This window comes from Podarcis gaigeae (genome assembly GCF_964106915.1).
Source record: "Podarcis gaigeae genome assembly, chromosome: 11".
Taxonomy (NCBI): Eukaryota; Metazoa; Chordata; class Lepidosauria; order Squamata; family Lacertidae; genus Podarcis; species Podarcis gaigeae.
The window spans coordinates 30,090,742-30,106,088 of NC_139687.1; the positions used below are offsets into that span (position 1 = coordinate 30,090,742).

Sequence of the window (15,347 nt, forward strand, 5' to 3'; positions counted from 1 at the left end):
TGGGTGCATCCTTGCCTGCCTTTGAGAAGGCAGTGTAAGGACAGGGGCAGGGGCATCAAATGTTGGCCTTGCACAGGGCACCATAATACCTAAGTCCACCACTGGCTAAAGCAATATATATGGTTTGCTGCTGTGGCAGGCAAGAATCTTATGCTGACCACTGATGAGATGAATTCAGTGGTTTCTGAAGGTCCCATCAACTCAAAACACCGTGGGCCATTAATAAATTAAATGCTTCTTGTGTACCCTTGCAGTCTTTTCTTTCTTTCTTCCCCATCACTCCCTCTCCTTGGATTTTTGTTTCTATAAACTGCAATTATAGATAACAGAAAGTTCTTTGGCCTTGCATATATAACTCTGTACAGCTGCGGTATTGCCTCTGTGATGTTTTTAGGACTTGTGCTGATGGAGAATGTGAATGTACACAAACAGAATTACCCATGTCCTTGAAAACACAAAACAGAGGTGCAGTGACAGAATCCTAAAATGGTGCTTGATTGAAGTACAAATTTAAACTAGTTTGTAACTGGATTAACTAGCATGGCTTGCCACTAAGAGCCCTGTGGACTGCAGCTTTGTGAAGATATTTCAAAACTGTTTGTTAGGGCCATAACCCCTTTGCAAGACTCCAATTCTCAGGATTCCTTAACAGATAAGCAAAGATGAAAATTATACATGTTTGTGGTGGAAAATCCTCTAACTAGTTTCTCTTGTTGCAAGGTGTTAGCAGCCCAGAAAATTCTACAGGGGAAATTCCACTGCTTCTCCTAGCTTGGCAAATATTATTTTTGTTTAAGGGTTTGATTTTGAGGTGGAAAAACAGCACTCTTCTGTTTATTTCCTTGTGCAGCCTGGGATCTTTGTTCCTCCCTCTTGTTGAATCTTCTTGGAGCCCTCTAGCCTTTAAAGGGCAGGTCACACATAATGTGCAGGCAATCCTCCCAATGTGAAAGGGGTTTAAGTTCCTCCAGTTGTTCCTGCTACTCCGTCCAAAACTCCTCACCCTCTCTGCCCTAATGGACTTTTGTTCCTGCAAGGAAAACACCTGAATGAAGAACAGGACCTCAGTGTGTGAACAATGCCAATAGGGATTTCCCAGATGGCAGTAACATTTCTTGACAAAGCTTGGCCCAGGCCAGGAGTAGCTGAAGGATTCCTTCCACCAGCATTACATCAAGATGAGGATTGGTTTGCTAGGTTCATGCCTCAAGGAAGTTTCTCTACAGGGAGGGCAAGACCCATTAGGATGATGGTGGATGCAGCTTCAACAGCACTTGAATTCTTCATGAATGACAACAACCAAAAGCAGATGGAACAACTCGGCTTCCTCTCTTCGCCGTTTCTTCTGCAAGTGGCACAGACAGATTACTGCTGCCTAGGTGAACACTCTGTGCTCTGGTGTCAGGAAAAGCAAATACAGCTTTTAAAAAATTGCCCAACCCCTATTTGGGCATTTCAGGACTTGCAATCCATATTTATTCAGAAGTGTGTGCAAGCATAATTAAACATGGTAATGCTAAAAAGGGATTAATGCCAGGCATTACTTTCCAGCAAAACCAGTTACAAATGACCAAGGGCTACAGAGGTACGATGGACTGGGCAGAATCATTCCTGCTGCAAATCCACTGTCTTCAAAGGTGTTGTCCTTGCAATAAATCTGGCTCGCAGAGTTCTGCCAATGCGATGCTTTCAGGATACCAAGTGTTACCAGGTTTTCATTTAGAAAACAATTTGTGAAATGCAAATCAGATGGGAGACTGGCAGGGATTTCATTCCAAACAGGTCTTTCCATTGCCCAGCAATACTCATCTCTCCTTTTTTCTCCAGGGATGACCAAGTGACTCTTCAAAGAAAAATATTTTAGGAGCAGAGGAAATGTGGGAGGTGGTGAAGAGGCTCTGAGAGAGTGAATGGCTGGTTTCCAAAAGCAGATACAACTGCGCTGCTCCAGAGGGGACAACTTGAACCAACCTTCAAATGACAAGAAAGGCAATTCTGACTAAACCTTAGGAAGAACTTTCTGAGGGCAAGAACTGTTCAACAGTGGAATGGACTACATCAGAAGGTGGTGGACTCTTCTTCGCTGGAGGTTGTTAAACAGGCCGGGTGGCCCTCTGTCGAGGATACTTTGGCTGTGATTCCTGCATTGCAGGGGGTTCCACTAGATGACCTTTAGGGCTCCCTTCCAACTCTACAAGTCTATGATTCTGTGACTAAGCCACTACCTGGAACCAGTTAGAGGAAAACGATGAACTTTGAAACAAGATAGATGAAAAAGTTTTATAGAGGCAAGAAACACCCAGACGTATATGCAGGATCATAAGAAGAGGTGATTGTGCTCTCTGGGGTAGAAAACAGTGGAGTGTTCAGACATCTTGGAGAAAGGCAACTCTTAAATCAAGCCTAGTCTAGATGTTCTTGTAAATAACCATCATTTCTGTAAAGTTTCATTTTGGGGTGCTCCAGAAACCTGTTGACCTCAGATTCCATGGCATTTTGGCCTCTCAGATGCTGCCTTTTCACTTTCTTTTTAAACAGAAGAGCTCAGTTCAGAGAAATGAAATGAAATTGGTATCTAAAATAAGGCTACAGAAAAGGTCACAGTGGGACTAATACGCTATAGCTAGCTGCTTTTGGAGTCAAGAAGGAAAAGGCATTTCAGTAAGATGACAAAGAACATCTACTGCAGTAAAAGGCTGTTTTGAAAACAAGGCTTACACAGTTTGAGGGACCCAGAGCTGCCAGATAATCTGTTAAAGAAAAGTATAGGAACTTTATGTAGAACCATAGTTGAACTCCTGACTGAAGTTTATTAAAAAGTAACTTCCTTTATAGACACAGGGTGTTTCAGAAGTGTCCTACTATGAAATTTCCAGAATTAACTGCTGTTAGCCACTACCAAAAAGCACAGCCCAAGGCCAAATGGAATAGCCTGGCATGGCTCATTTTATACCACAGTGCTAAGAATGCTTATGATGTGCTTAAATATCAAACTGCAATTGCTACATCTGCAAGATCTGAACCTTTAACATGTCTAGGGTGTCCCTTTATTTAATTTATTTTTAAAATCCCAATATTTAAAAACTGGTTCTTTATAATAATAGTAACAACATTGTGTTGGAACACAAACAGGTCATCAAACAGCGAAGCAACAACCTAAAATATTTCAATGCACAGCTGCTCAGAAAACTATTACAGAGGGCTAAGAGTTCAATGCGATCAATTTGTTATCAGATTAAAGCGCATTAGTCCTCATAGGGCTATTTCATGATTTAATACTGGAAAAGTAGATTCCTTGGCCTGCGTGTTTCCAACAATAATTATGAGGTTTGTGGTTCATATTCCCTTGCTAATTTTGTCAGCCCAGTTTCTTTATCAGCTCTGCCCATCTTGCAGTACCAAAACGGAAACTCTGGGATCTGAAGCTTATTTTGCTTCCTGCTTTGAACTTGAGTGCTAATCAAAAATGCACTGAGTTTATCATGGCCCCTCACTTTGTTTGAAAAAGTTTGTGAGACCAGCTCAAGGAGTATGAAAGAGGTAGTTTCAGAGATCTACACAAGGTTATTAGATTATCAATTTAGGGAGGGCTCAAACAATTGTGAGAAGCTGATATTCAGGGGACTATTTCTTTCTTTTTTTCCTGTGTGATAGACATTTTATCTCTGATGGAGAATGGGCAGCTTTGTGACGTGTGTCCACCTTTAAGCCTATATCCATTAAAATGAAGGAATTCATGTTAAAATCTGTGCATCAATGGCACTGGACATCTGTAAGACCTCATTATATTAATAATTCCTTATCACTCATTTGTTGAAGAAATGTCCAAATCTTGGTGCATGGATCCCTCTCTGGTGGGAGATTTCAGAAGCACAGACATTTTGGAATGGAGTTATTGTAATCCTAAGTGATCTCCTTCACAAAGACATTGAAATAAATCCTTATTTAGAAGGTGCAACAAGAATCTCCCGTGTAAGAATCTGACAAAACACCTCCTTGTGGCAGCATGCATGGAGCTGGGCTTACACTGGAAAGACGCAGGCTGATGTACTGTCCGCAAGTGGTATGACAGGGCATAGAACTTGACTTTGACTGATAAAACTTACATAAAGCTATAGAGTGAAGACTGGAGAAATAATAATTGGTATTTATTTATTTATTTATTTATTTTATTTTATTTTATTTTATTTTATTTTATTTTATTTTATTTTATTTTATTTTATTAACTATAGCACGGAGGGACCTAGATGGAACATACATTTTTTGGCTGCTATTATTTTCTGTCTTATACATATCACGACTGTATTTTGCATTGTACCTGGTGTCCAATATCCATTATTTGTATTGTTTCATGTTATTTGTAATAACCAATAACATATATATATATAACACACACATATATAAATATAAATAGGGAGAGCGCTTCATTAGCAGACCCAACAAGGTGCCTGCAGTGACAACTGCTGCCTGAATAGATCAATAAGCTAATTCCAATACTCAATATACTCTGGCTATTCAGTATTAGATCTCACCTTGCTCTTTCCTCATCTATCATGTTGTGCCCAACATCATTTATAAGTTACTAGCATCACAGGCATTCTCTAGCCTTATTCATATATCACTTGTGTGTTGGGGGGTGTACCATGGAATCAAGAGTTGGGCTGTACTTTTAGTTGACTCTGACATCCCAATCATGTGGAGTCCCTACACATGAGCAGGAGCTTGCACATTGGGGTTTCTTTACTGACAACCACATGCCACATTCAGTTGTGGGATGAAGTTGCAGGCAGGCCTAAAAGTGCAGCCCTGCTCCTGGTTCAATGCATCATTGCCCTATACAGTTGACCCTCCGGATACGAACTTAATTTGTTCCAGGGGTCTGTACATACCCCCAAAAGTCCACAACATGAGGTGCCACTTCTGCACATGCACACAGCGCGATAGAGGGCTTCTGTACATGTGCGCGTGGCAAAACCCAGAAGTATACACTTCCGGGGTGTCCATGTTCGCAACCCGAAAGTTACGTTACCCAAAGGTAAAGTAGCCTGAGGGTCCACTGTACGTGAGTCACATAGGAATAAAGCTTTTGTACGCATGTCTTTATCCCAGCTTATTCAACAGGCAGAATAGAAACTGCTTTTCTTTTCATTTTTGAGGGTCTACTAGCACCTCCTTGTAGGTGTCCTTGACAACGTGTTGAGCAGGACTCCTGCTCCTCAGATGTGAACACTTAGAGACCAAAAATGATTTTTAGCTGATATGACTGACTGACCTACACATACACGTACTTGCTCTTGCCTACATTCAGGTGGAGAAGGTAATGTGCAAACTGGAAGTACCGTGCTAAATGAAATTGCCGCAATCACATTCACAACAGCCCTTTTGGAGTTGGCATGACTTGAATCAAGGGCAAGCAATTGTGAGGTCTACTTTAGGAGTCTATGTGCCTCCTGGGTATCCAAGCAGCCCCACCAGCTCCTTCCTTGGCTTCACTCTCACTCATTCGGACTGCTCCTGTTCCATCCTCTTTCTCTAACTTTCTCTTCCTGCCTGTAGCCACCCCCTGTGCATCACCCCCTGTGCATCACTTTTGGATCCCACTAAGATTTAACTGCCTTGGACTGTTTCATGGCCTCCTTCAGCTGTGACCTCGTGGCTTGACAACCATATGTCAGGAGTGCTCTGATGGTGTTTCCTGCTTGGCAGGAGGTTGGACTCGATGGCCCTTGTGGTCTCTTCCAACTCTATGATTCTATGATTCTACGATTCTACTTAACTGCTCCTCTCACTTTTTGTAGGAGCTGCCTGGATCCTGTAAGCTTTGAATTGTCTGTCCGGAATTGGCCCACGTGATTGATCTTCTGCTTCAAATAGTTATTCCCCTTGATGGTATTTTGGTTCCTGTATAACTTCTTCCACACATGCAAACAACAATGAACCTGAAGGCATTAGTGAAGGAAATTTGGGGGCACTGCTATAAGAACCACTGCCTTAAGAACACAAGTTCTTTCATACATGCTAAAGTTTACCTTAAGCACTTGAGAAAATCCATTAAACATTCCAGACTAGCTTAGTGTCCTGACTCTAGTAGAATGAAAACAAAAAGCTTAATGTTTTTTCATTCAATTTGTTTTTGCAGGTCTTTAAAATAATCTGCATATTAACTTTAGCACAGAAAATAAGCATTTGTGCTAAAACATTTTCCCCCACTACAATTTGATTTGCCAGACATAATGCATTAGCAAAGAGCACACTTGATCTTTAGAAAAACCAGTTGCATTCCAAAGCATAACATGTGGGCTTCTGAAAAGAAGAGAGATTGCACTTACCTGTTTTTAAAGCAAATATTAGATCATCGAACTCTTGTGATTCTTCATCAGCCACTAAGGAGCCGCTGCTGAACCCTCCCGGAGTTGCGTAGGCACTGCCATTGTGTGGGCTCTGTTTAAAGGCAGCACTGGCCTGGCTGCCTGGCCTTAGAGATGCCCTCTCCCAGTCTGCAGGCATCTTTGGGAAAACATTGAGAAAGAGGCAGAGGATTACTCTCTGCATTATAATTTGCAGGCGTCCCTCAATCTTCTAGTGATATGACTAGAGCAGGGATAGGGAACTTACATTGGATAATTAAAACATTCCTTTTAAGGATGATTTTTAGGTCATTAATGGTTGTGGCCTTACTGAAGTTGTTGTTTTTTAAATGAAACTGGCTAAATGATTTTTAATAGATTGCAATTTTTATTTCCTCTCTGATATTTTAGTGGTTTTTGGCTGCCTTTAACGGACTATGGTCATTTTAAATACTTTGGACAGGATCACTAACAAACCCTATCAGCAGAAGTCCTGTGCAGGGGCTTCTGCAATGGGGATTTCTTCCATTCCTCCCTGCTGACACCATACCCCCACGCAAGCTGGCTTTGAGAGGGTCAGGAGAAGGCCCATCCACAGCTCACAGGTGGAGGAGAGACTGTTCCATCTGGTAAGCTGATATGAAACCTTTGGAACAGCAAAATGTTCAGTTCCACCCTTTACAATTGTGTGTGCGTGTGTTTGTCTGTGTCTGCGCACGCATGCACACACACACTTAATATTACTAGCTGCCTTGAGCACACTAAGCCCAGGTATGAATAAATGTTTTAGTGAGAAAGAAACCCAACTTTTGTCCAAGCTACTATTACTACTAATACTACTAGATAGGCAGCGTTGCACAGCAGTTAGGTTTGGACTTGGGTATCTGAAGTTCAAATCCCTGCTGAACTGTGAAGCTAACTCAGAGCCAACCAAAACATTATCTTTGATTGAACTGCCTGTTGCAGAAAAAATGCAGGTTCGTACCTGTCCACACACACACACACACACACACACACACTCCAATGGGGCTTACAACATAGGAAAAGGATTAACCCTCTGCCCCTACTTATCCCTGCTTTTAAATTTTTTAAAACATAGGCAGGAGGCCAGCTGTGTAACTTGTAGTTTGACGCTGAGCAGTTTAAGCAAGTCACTATCCCTCAGGATTGGTTGTGATAATAAAACTCCATGCTGAGGAAGGTCAGGATGCAAGCAGAATGAACATTCATCATTTTATATGGCAATTTCAATTAAGAAGTGCTCCTGAATTCCAACATTGCTTTTAGGCGCCCAGCTGACGGATGATGTCAGCAACACATTACCTTACCTTTGGCTAATTCAATAGCTGGGACCATTTGTAGAGACTAAGGACTTATTACAGTGCAGTCCAAACCCAAGATGTGCCAAGGTGAGTTTGGATTTCGTGGATCTTGGGCTTTCCCAGATGAGCCAGGGCTCAGCCAGCCCAATGGCTGTGTTACTTTCTCCCTCTGCTTAGCTGTGGCTCCACCGGCTCAGCTGGTAGAATTTAACAGAGTTTAATTTAATCCAGAATATGTCCCCCAAAGGGGGTATTCCAGGAGCATGGAGGAACAGGACAAGGACAGACATAAACCTATTCCAAATCCTGTATAGCTTGCTTATGTGATCTAGGGCCCAAACTGGAAAAGGTGAGCACACACTCACCTGCCAGCTCAGTAGCCCCTCCCAGAGGCTCCTGGAAATAAGGTTTGAAATAAGGGTAACTTATGCCAGTGCAAATTCTGCTAGCCTAAATTCCGCTGGCTTCTTAAGATTGAGGATTGCTGCATTGGTTTTAATGCTGCAGTAACTTATTCACTTTGCTGAAGGTAGATGGCCTTTCAAAATCCTCAACCCAATCTGTGAGCAGATAAATTGGAGGGACCTTTTCACCATATTTCTTGTGGGGTAAGTGAAATTCTCCAATAGTTTCTTGAAGGTGGAACTCTCAATCAGTAGACTTCTTTCTCTTTTTACTAAGGTTTTTCTCTCCCTGATTCTCTTTTGCTGCTGCAAGAAACCTAGCTGTGATTTCACATATTCCAAAATTCCCTAAACCCAGTGTCATTCTGGGGCATTACAGAGGGTAGCAGCAGCCACTACATACAAAATAATAATATCCCCCCCAAGAGGGCTTTATTTTCTAGAATGAAAACAAAAATCTGAGAAATAACCGAAAAAAATGTCTTTGAGAAAAATTGGCATTCTGATTGGCTACTGTAATGTGGCACTGGCTCTGAAAATTCTCCAGAAATAACAATGAAATGCAGAATTGGAGCTAGAAGTCATGTGCATGGCAATATCATCATATATTTTTCTTAACCTGTACAATTTGCCAGTGTCTTTTCCAAGGCAAATTCAAGGTGCTGCTGTAGACTGTCAGAGCTCTAAACGGCCTGCATTCAGGATATCTTAGGGAGTGTCTTCTTCTGTTTCTCCTTCTCTCACGTCTTGTGAGTTAAGATCAAGCAGAGTCATTGCTCCAGGTGATACCACCGTCAGCATGACCTTATCCTCTACTAAGATAATGGTGGCGCCAGTATTACAGAATTCCCACCGCCCCTGGAGAAATCCAACAGGCCTGCTCCACGGGAGTTTTTAGCTGACTAGTAGAAAAAGCCGTGCTGCTTCATCAGGCTTTCACTAATCTGTGTGCCCAGTTATTGTACTACTGTTGTCACGGGTAGTACTATTAGTCTTCTTTTGCACTGTGTTCATTTATATTCTATTTTATGGTTGTAAGTTGCTTTAAATTTTTTCTAACATTGTGTTTTGATGCTGTAACCTGTTCTGAGACCTTAGCATGAATGATGGGCACTCAATCAATCAATCAATCAATGAAATTGTTCCAGTCCACTTTTTTCTTTTTCTTTGAGAACCATTCTTTGACGAAAACATTCCATAAACATGTAACTTTAAATAAAACTCACTTTGGACATGGTTACCATCATGTTATATGTACAGTTTATAATCTGTATTTGATGTGCAGTGCTGTATATTAATTTCTCCACTACTAAATTGAGTGTGCTGTATTTGTGGACGTATGATATCTTTGATAATGAAAGATGTTTATTATTATATGCAAAAACAGTATAGTATTGTTAGTGCACTGCCAAAGCTTTCTATTGCTGCTACTGTGCCGGCGGGATTAGTGGGTTTGGTTTTTTGCATGTTGAATGAAACGTTAATGCTTCACTAGATTTCCCTCTCCCCATGGTATAATGTATTTATGAGTATGTTTTCAAATGTCAGTTGCTTGGAGACCTTTTAGATAACTAATAAATAAATAGGCAGCACAGTTGCACATGCAACCCCCTGCTCCCATCAACCCAGTTTCCACAAGAAACCTCCACATGTTGAACATAAAGGTGTGAAGAGCTTCTGTGTTTGTTCAGATGTGCTCAGCAGCCCCCTTCAGACAACTTCTTCCTCAAGTTGGGAAGTTTGGAAAAGTGCAAGTGGGGAGAAGACATTGGGAGTGGGGCCAGCGCATGCACCCTTACACACTGCCACACACACATCTCTGGCATGTGTTGCTCAGGTGCCCAATTAGGGCTTAAACGAGGCTGCAATCCTATATTCACTTACCTGGTTGTATGCCCCATCAAACTCAGCAGGTCTTGCTTCTGAACATGTAAAGAATCACACTTCAAACAAAGTGCTTTGCAATTTTCAACATGTGTGCCCTCGCAACAACTTCAGGTAGGGAACTGAGACAGTGAGGTCCTAAACCTCTCAAGCCTACGCAATGAATCTGAGGCACAGAATTGAACGCAGATTTCTAAGAGCCAACTAAACTGTATCTGCTGGGTCACACAAGCTCATATTTGCATTTCAGGGTTTCTTGATACATTTACTTAGTGGGTGGTGTTCTGCTAATGAGTTGCATCATCAGACACCTTCTGTGCCAACTTTTAAACGCCTGCTGAAAGCTCTTCTGTTCTGCAAGGCCTGTGCAGGAAAATAAGAATATGTCTTTCCACAATGGTTACTTGATGTCTGTTTTTAACTTTCGCATGGTTTTTATTGTAAGGTTCTGTGTTTCCATTGCTGCAAACTGCTTTGATCTATCTTTATGACACAGTGGCATACAAATATTTTTTTTATAAATAAATAGAATAAAAAATAACAATTCCCACTTTTCTTCCTCCTCCACCCACATGTGCTACATGCTCTGTATGCCCTTGACAAATCTGCTCTAGAGGGTTGTTAGAACTACTTGAACAGATTTGGGTGGCCAAGTGGGAACATTTTGTTGGGCAAGCAGAAATTTGTGCATTGATTGGATGATTTGCATAGCACTACATTGGATTCCATTCCACCCAGTATATTTTTTCTTAGTATGCTTAGATAAAGTAATGCAAGTACCTCTTCCATAGCAGCAATTAGGTTCTGAGTAGATTTGCTGATCTCTGCTCCTGCTGGAGGCATGCCGCTACCATGAGTGAAGAACGCAGAACCTGGACTTGTATGCCCATTCATTTCAACTGTGTAACTTGCTTTCACAGGGCAACAGAGCTGGTTGTGCAGAATAAAATAAACCACGAAGACATAAAGACCCTGAAAAGAAGGGAGTGAAGGGGGGTGCAAAGTAAGCTTCCAGGTATGACATGAGACTGCTTTAAATATGTTAAGGAACACCTTATGGTGTTCATATGTTGCGTTCAATGACGTACAATTTATGTACCCAATTGTTGAGCTGTACACCTGTACAGTTATTCACACACAATGTTCAATGAGTGTACAGTATGCACTTGTGTACTCAAGAGCTGAGCTGTACAGATCAACAAGTGTACACTCTTTCACAGAAACACTTGCAGATGTGTTCAGTGTAACATATGTGAACAGGGTTTATGTTGTGAGAAGATTCTATGCAGAGTGGCAGATTTTCCCTAGAATCTCAAGTGACAACAGTTCAAATGATTATACTGTACATTAAAAACAAAAACAAGAGAAGGTGTCAAAATAAATAACTGCTGTGAAAGGAAACAGCAAGGTGATGCCCCCAGGGACTCTCTAGAAAGAAAAATAAGCACTGTGAGTTTCTTGTTTAAACCCACTCATCTTTGAAGGTAAGCCAAGAGTGGGGCAACAAAGATTTGAATTTATCACAACAGTGAGCAAAGAGGCCTTGGACGGACCAGATTTTGATGTACTTTCTGTCCACCCCTGCTCTAGATCTCCTCTTACCATTATTTCCTAAGAGTCTACTAGGAGGAGGTGGGACTATTACAACAGAACCCCTTCCTCCCTCTCAGCAGCAGCAGCTCGCTGTCTGCAAGGCTCTCTCAAGGCAAGCAGAGAAAGCTGCTTTCTAAATACTCCCCCAGAATCATGTCTGAGTCATGATCAGGTTTGGGGCTTGTTTTTCAAACCAGGCAAGCTTTGAGCTTGTACAGATGGCAATATTTTTGGAGCAACAAAAACAGCTTTGTTTCTCACTCCTCCTTGCTCTGATCCAGCATTGTTGCTGTGAAATCAATAGATACATGGTGGCAATTGGGCAATGGAGATGGGGATGCAGTCCTGCTACAGGATGGGTACTCTTGTTGTGGGAACAAAGATTGCTCATTTATTTGTTTTATGCACATCATGGAACAACAGGCAGGAACCAGGCTCAAATCTGGCACTTTCTGTTTGTTTGTTAAACAGGGCTACATGACAGCTAACATGGAAAAACACGGAGACATTCAACCAGGGGAGTGGGGAGATAAAATGTGCATTGCAAAATAATGCCAAATGTGTGTGAACATAGTTGGCCAAAAACTGTGCATCTTGTCACCAATGAGGCTACGAGCATTCTCCAACAGATGCCCTCAAGACAGCAATACAACAAAGCTGCATGCACACAAACAATGTTAAAAGCAATGGCACATAAGGATGTAAAGTGAGGTTTGTTGGAAGAGACCCAAGGCTCATCTAGTCCAGCATTCTGTTTCCCACAGTGGCCCAACAGATATCTATGCAAAGCCTCACAAGTAAGACTCATTCCTACTACTGTATCTTAACAACTGGCATTCAGAGGCATACTCCTGGAGGGAACATATAGTCATCGTGCCTAGTAACCATTGAAAGCCTGTTTTCCTATGAATTTCTAATTCTCTTTTAAAGCCATTTAAGTTGCCACAGTCACCCAAAATAAGCAGAGGGGATTTGTAAATAGTCAACTATTTCCAGCCTATTGGGATGTTCTTAAAAAGCACAATAGCAGAGACTCAGCTAGAAAGTGTATGCAGAATCAGGAAAGGTACCACCACAGCCAAGAAGATTCCAGTGTGGTCGAGGAGGGCTAACAGTGAAAGTTTCTTTCTGAAAACAGAAGCTCCAAATAAGGAGAATAAAAAAGAGCAGAAACTTTGGCAAAAGAATTGCAAGCAGCAACAAGGAATGCAAAGAAAGAATGTGAGGTGCACATCACTAAAAAGATATAAAGAGGGACAACAAAGTAAGTTAGAAGGAGCATACCAGCATACAGCTGGATCTCTGGATGACAAGGGAGTAAAAGGAAATTGCAAAGAAGATGAATACATTATTCACATCTGTCTACACAGCAGAAGTTGTGGGGCAGATCCTTGTGCCTGAACTAACTTTATTGGGAAGGGACTCTAAGAAACTGGGGTGACTAGAGACAAAGTCCTAGGTCTTATTTGCCACTGTGCTAAAGCCTTTGATTAGACTCCCAGAAATGGGATTTCCAAGTGAGTATTGTGCATGCTTATATTCGTATTGGGCATGCTATCGAAGCCTGTGTTTTGACCTCCTCCTCCCGCTGCAAGGGTTGCACATATTTCCACTTTGGGAGGTGATTGCCCGAAAAAGCAATATAAAAGTTTCTTAAGCAACAATAAAACATAGTGGTGCATGCACCAAAAGTGATGCAGGCAGGACCAAAACATATACATGCATGCATACCGCTGTATTCCTCTTTCACTTACTTAATTACACCCACACCCCTATTCTAATACATATTTGTATACACTCCACCCCATTCCTCACACCAAACACTCAGCTCAATTGACTTTTGTGCTGCAGAAAAATGGCTCCACATCTTGACCTGAAACCACCTAGACTGAGGATGCTGCAGTTTTTACCAACACATCTTACCAGCCAGTATGATTTTATTGGCCAAGCATATGGCAATCAGTGAGCTAAGAAACTATCTGTAAACAATATACACAAAGAGGGCACATATCAAAGATCAAGATAATGCAGAAGAGAGACAACACATGTGAGGAAGAAGGACCTATTTTGGAGAGTGAAGCAGATGGCTGTGATCACAAAACTTAATTTGTACAGATTCTTGGGTTTAAGAAGCTTGAAAGCTTTAAATGAAAGGACTTTTAAGTGCAGACACAATAAAAAGGCAAGTTTTTGATGCAAAACGAATAAAAAAGAATGGTGTCCCTCCTTTGATTAGGGCAAGATGCACAAGAACCCAAAGGGTTTCTGATGAGTTTCTAAGCTGCTTAAGCAAGTATGATTCAAAAGGATACATATTAAAGAATAGTGAGTGCACTTTTTAGAAGATCTAGAGCAATCAATTGGTGAAGACAAAAGCAATGGTTTCTCTCTTAATCTAACCATGCCAGTGCTTGAAATGTAGGTCAAAATTTGATGGGATTAAGCAAATTTCAGGGTTTACTTCAGGCCTTGACAGGGCAAAAGAACTTAATTACTGGGTAACTAACTGCTAAAGATATACTGAGAATGTGCAAATGAAAGGCTACATTCCAGGTTTAAATCTTGGGCCAGTTCTTCTTCCTTTCTCCTTTCCAGCTGTTCTATGCCTGATGGCAAATGGACTTCTCTTTGATGTAGTGTGACTAGTGGAACAACATATTTTTATGGCTATCTGGGAGCAATGGTGTAATTTATCTCAAGTTGTTCTGTCAGCAAAGGGACAGGGAGTCAGAGAGTCAGACAAGGCCTAAGTTTCAGGATCTCTTCTGGAAAGTGATATTAGCAAGGTGTGTTGGCTTATATTAGTTTTCAATCTGATATTTTCTATTTCATTCTTGTTCTTCTTGTTGTTATTATTATTTATTTCCTGTTCTACGCTGCCAGGTTACTTTGATAGCAAGCTTATAACAATATTTGTTTCCTCAGCATCATTAAAATATCTGCATTCCTTAGTATACCACTTAAATGACCTCCACATCATGAATGGCTTCTTTTGCTACCTATTGAAATTAATGCACCTAACTTAGTTTGCTAATTTTAATGGATCTATTCTGAGCAAAACGTAGCTTTATATCAGCCTGTTTGTCCAAAGCACTAGCATGCCTAAAGAGAAAATGCCCCTAAAAGAATAACTGCATTGTATTTAAACTAAAAGCACCTAGAATTAAACATCTGCCCTATCTTGGACATTTGTTAAATAATCCGTCCTCCCCAATTCCACATTTGCTTTTTTTTAAAAAAGTAACCTCACAAGTTGGTTATTTACAGCACATTTCAATTTAATCACTCTTAATATTAAAAATGATTGAGTTATTAATTCTGCCATCAAGAATTAGAACTGAGTGAGCTGTTTTGACCGCACACAACCAACCACCACTGTTCCTATGGCACATTTAGCAGCAACCTACAGTAGCAAATATTACTGTTATTACCAGCCCTTTCTGAAAGCTGTATGAACTAGGAATAGCAGCATGAGACAAACCCTTCATATCTGAGGTGTACATGAATGTGAGGAGGTGGAACAACCACAGCAATTTTGGGTTCTGTCACTGTGGAAACCATTCTCTGGCTGACTGGCAGAATGCTGCAAGTGAAACTTTTTTTAAAAAAAGACCAACAGTAAAAGGAAAGGGATAATTTAAGGAAGAAATGCTACAGTTCTTTCATAGACAAGTTGTCCCTCAGGGCTTATTCTTTCCTCACAGACCCCCTAAGTGCAAGGCTACTAAAATTGCTTCTTTATGACTGCAAAATGGTAGTGTCATTATGTTTGAACAGCACTCATCAAAAACGGGCTT

At 41.1% G+C, this 15,347-nt stretch overlaps 1 protein-coding gene across 4 annotated transcripts in view; it reads right to left on the reverse strand.

The window, feature by feature from the left end:
* The window catches only part of ADGRV1 (adhesion G protein-coupled receptor V1), a 232,105-nt gene that overhangs the window by 937 nt on the left and 215,821 nt on the right, over positions 1-15,347 (reverse strand). For 3 of the 4 annotated variants that reach the window (XM_083703064.1, XM_083703065.1, XM_083703067.1), the window contains 2 exons: positions 10,738-10,929; positions 6,330-6,507 (listed from right to left, as the gene is read on the reverse strand). In XM_083703064.1, the coding sequence (XP_083559190.1) occupies positions 6,330-6,507; positions 10,738-10,929 (370 nt within the window). Of the gene's footprint in view, positions 1-6,329; positions 6,508-10,737; positions 10,930-15,347 lie in introns of those variants that run through there. The other variant, XM_083703066.1, reaches the window with a different exon arrangement.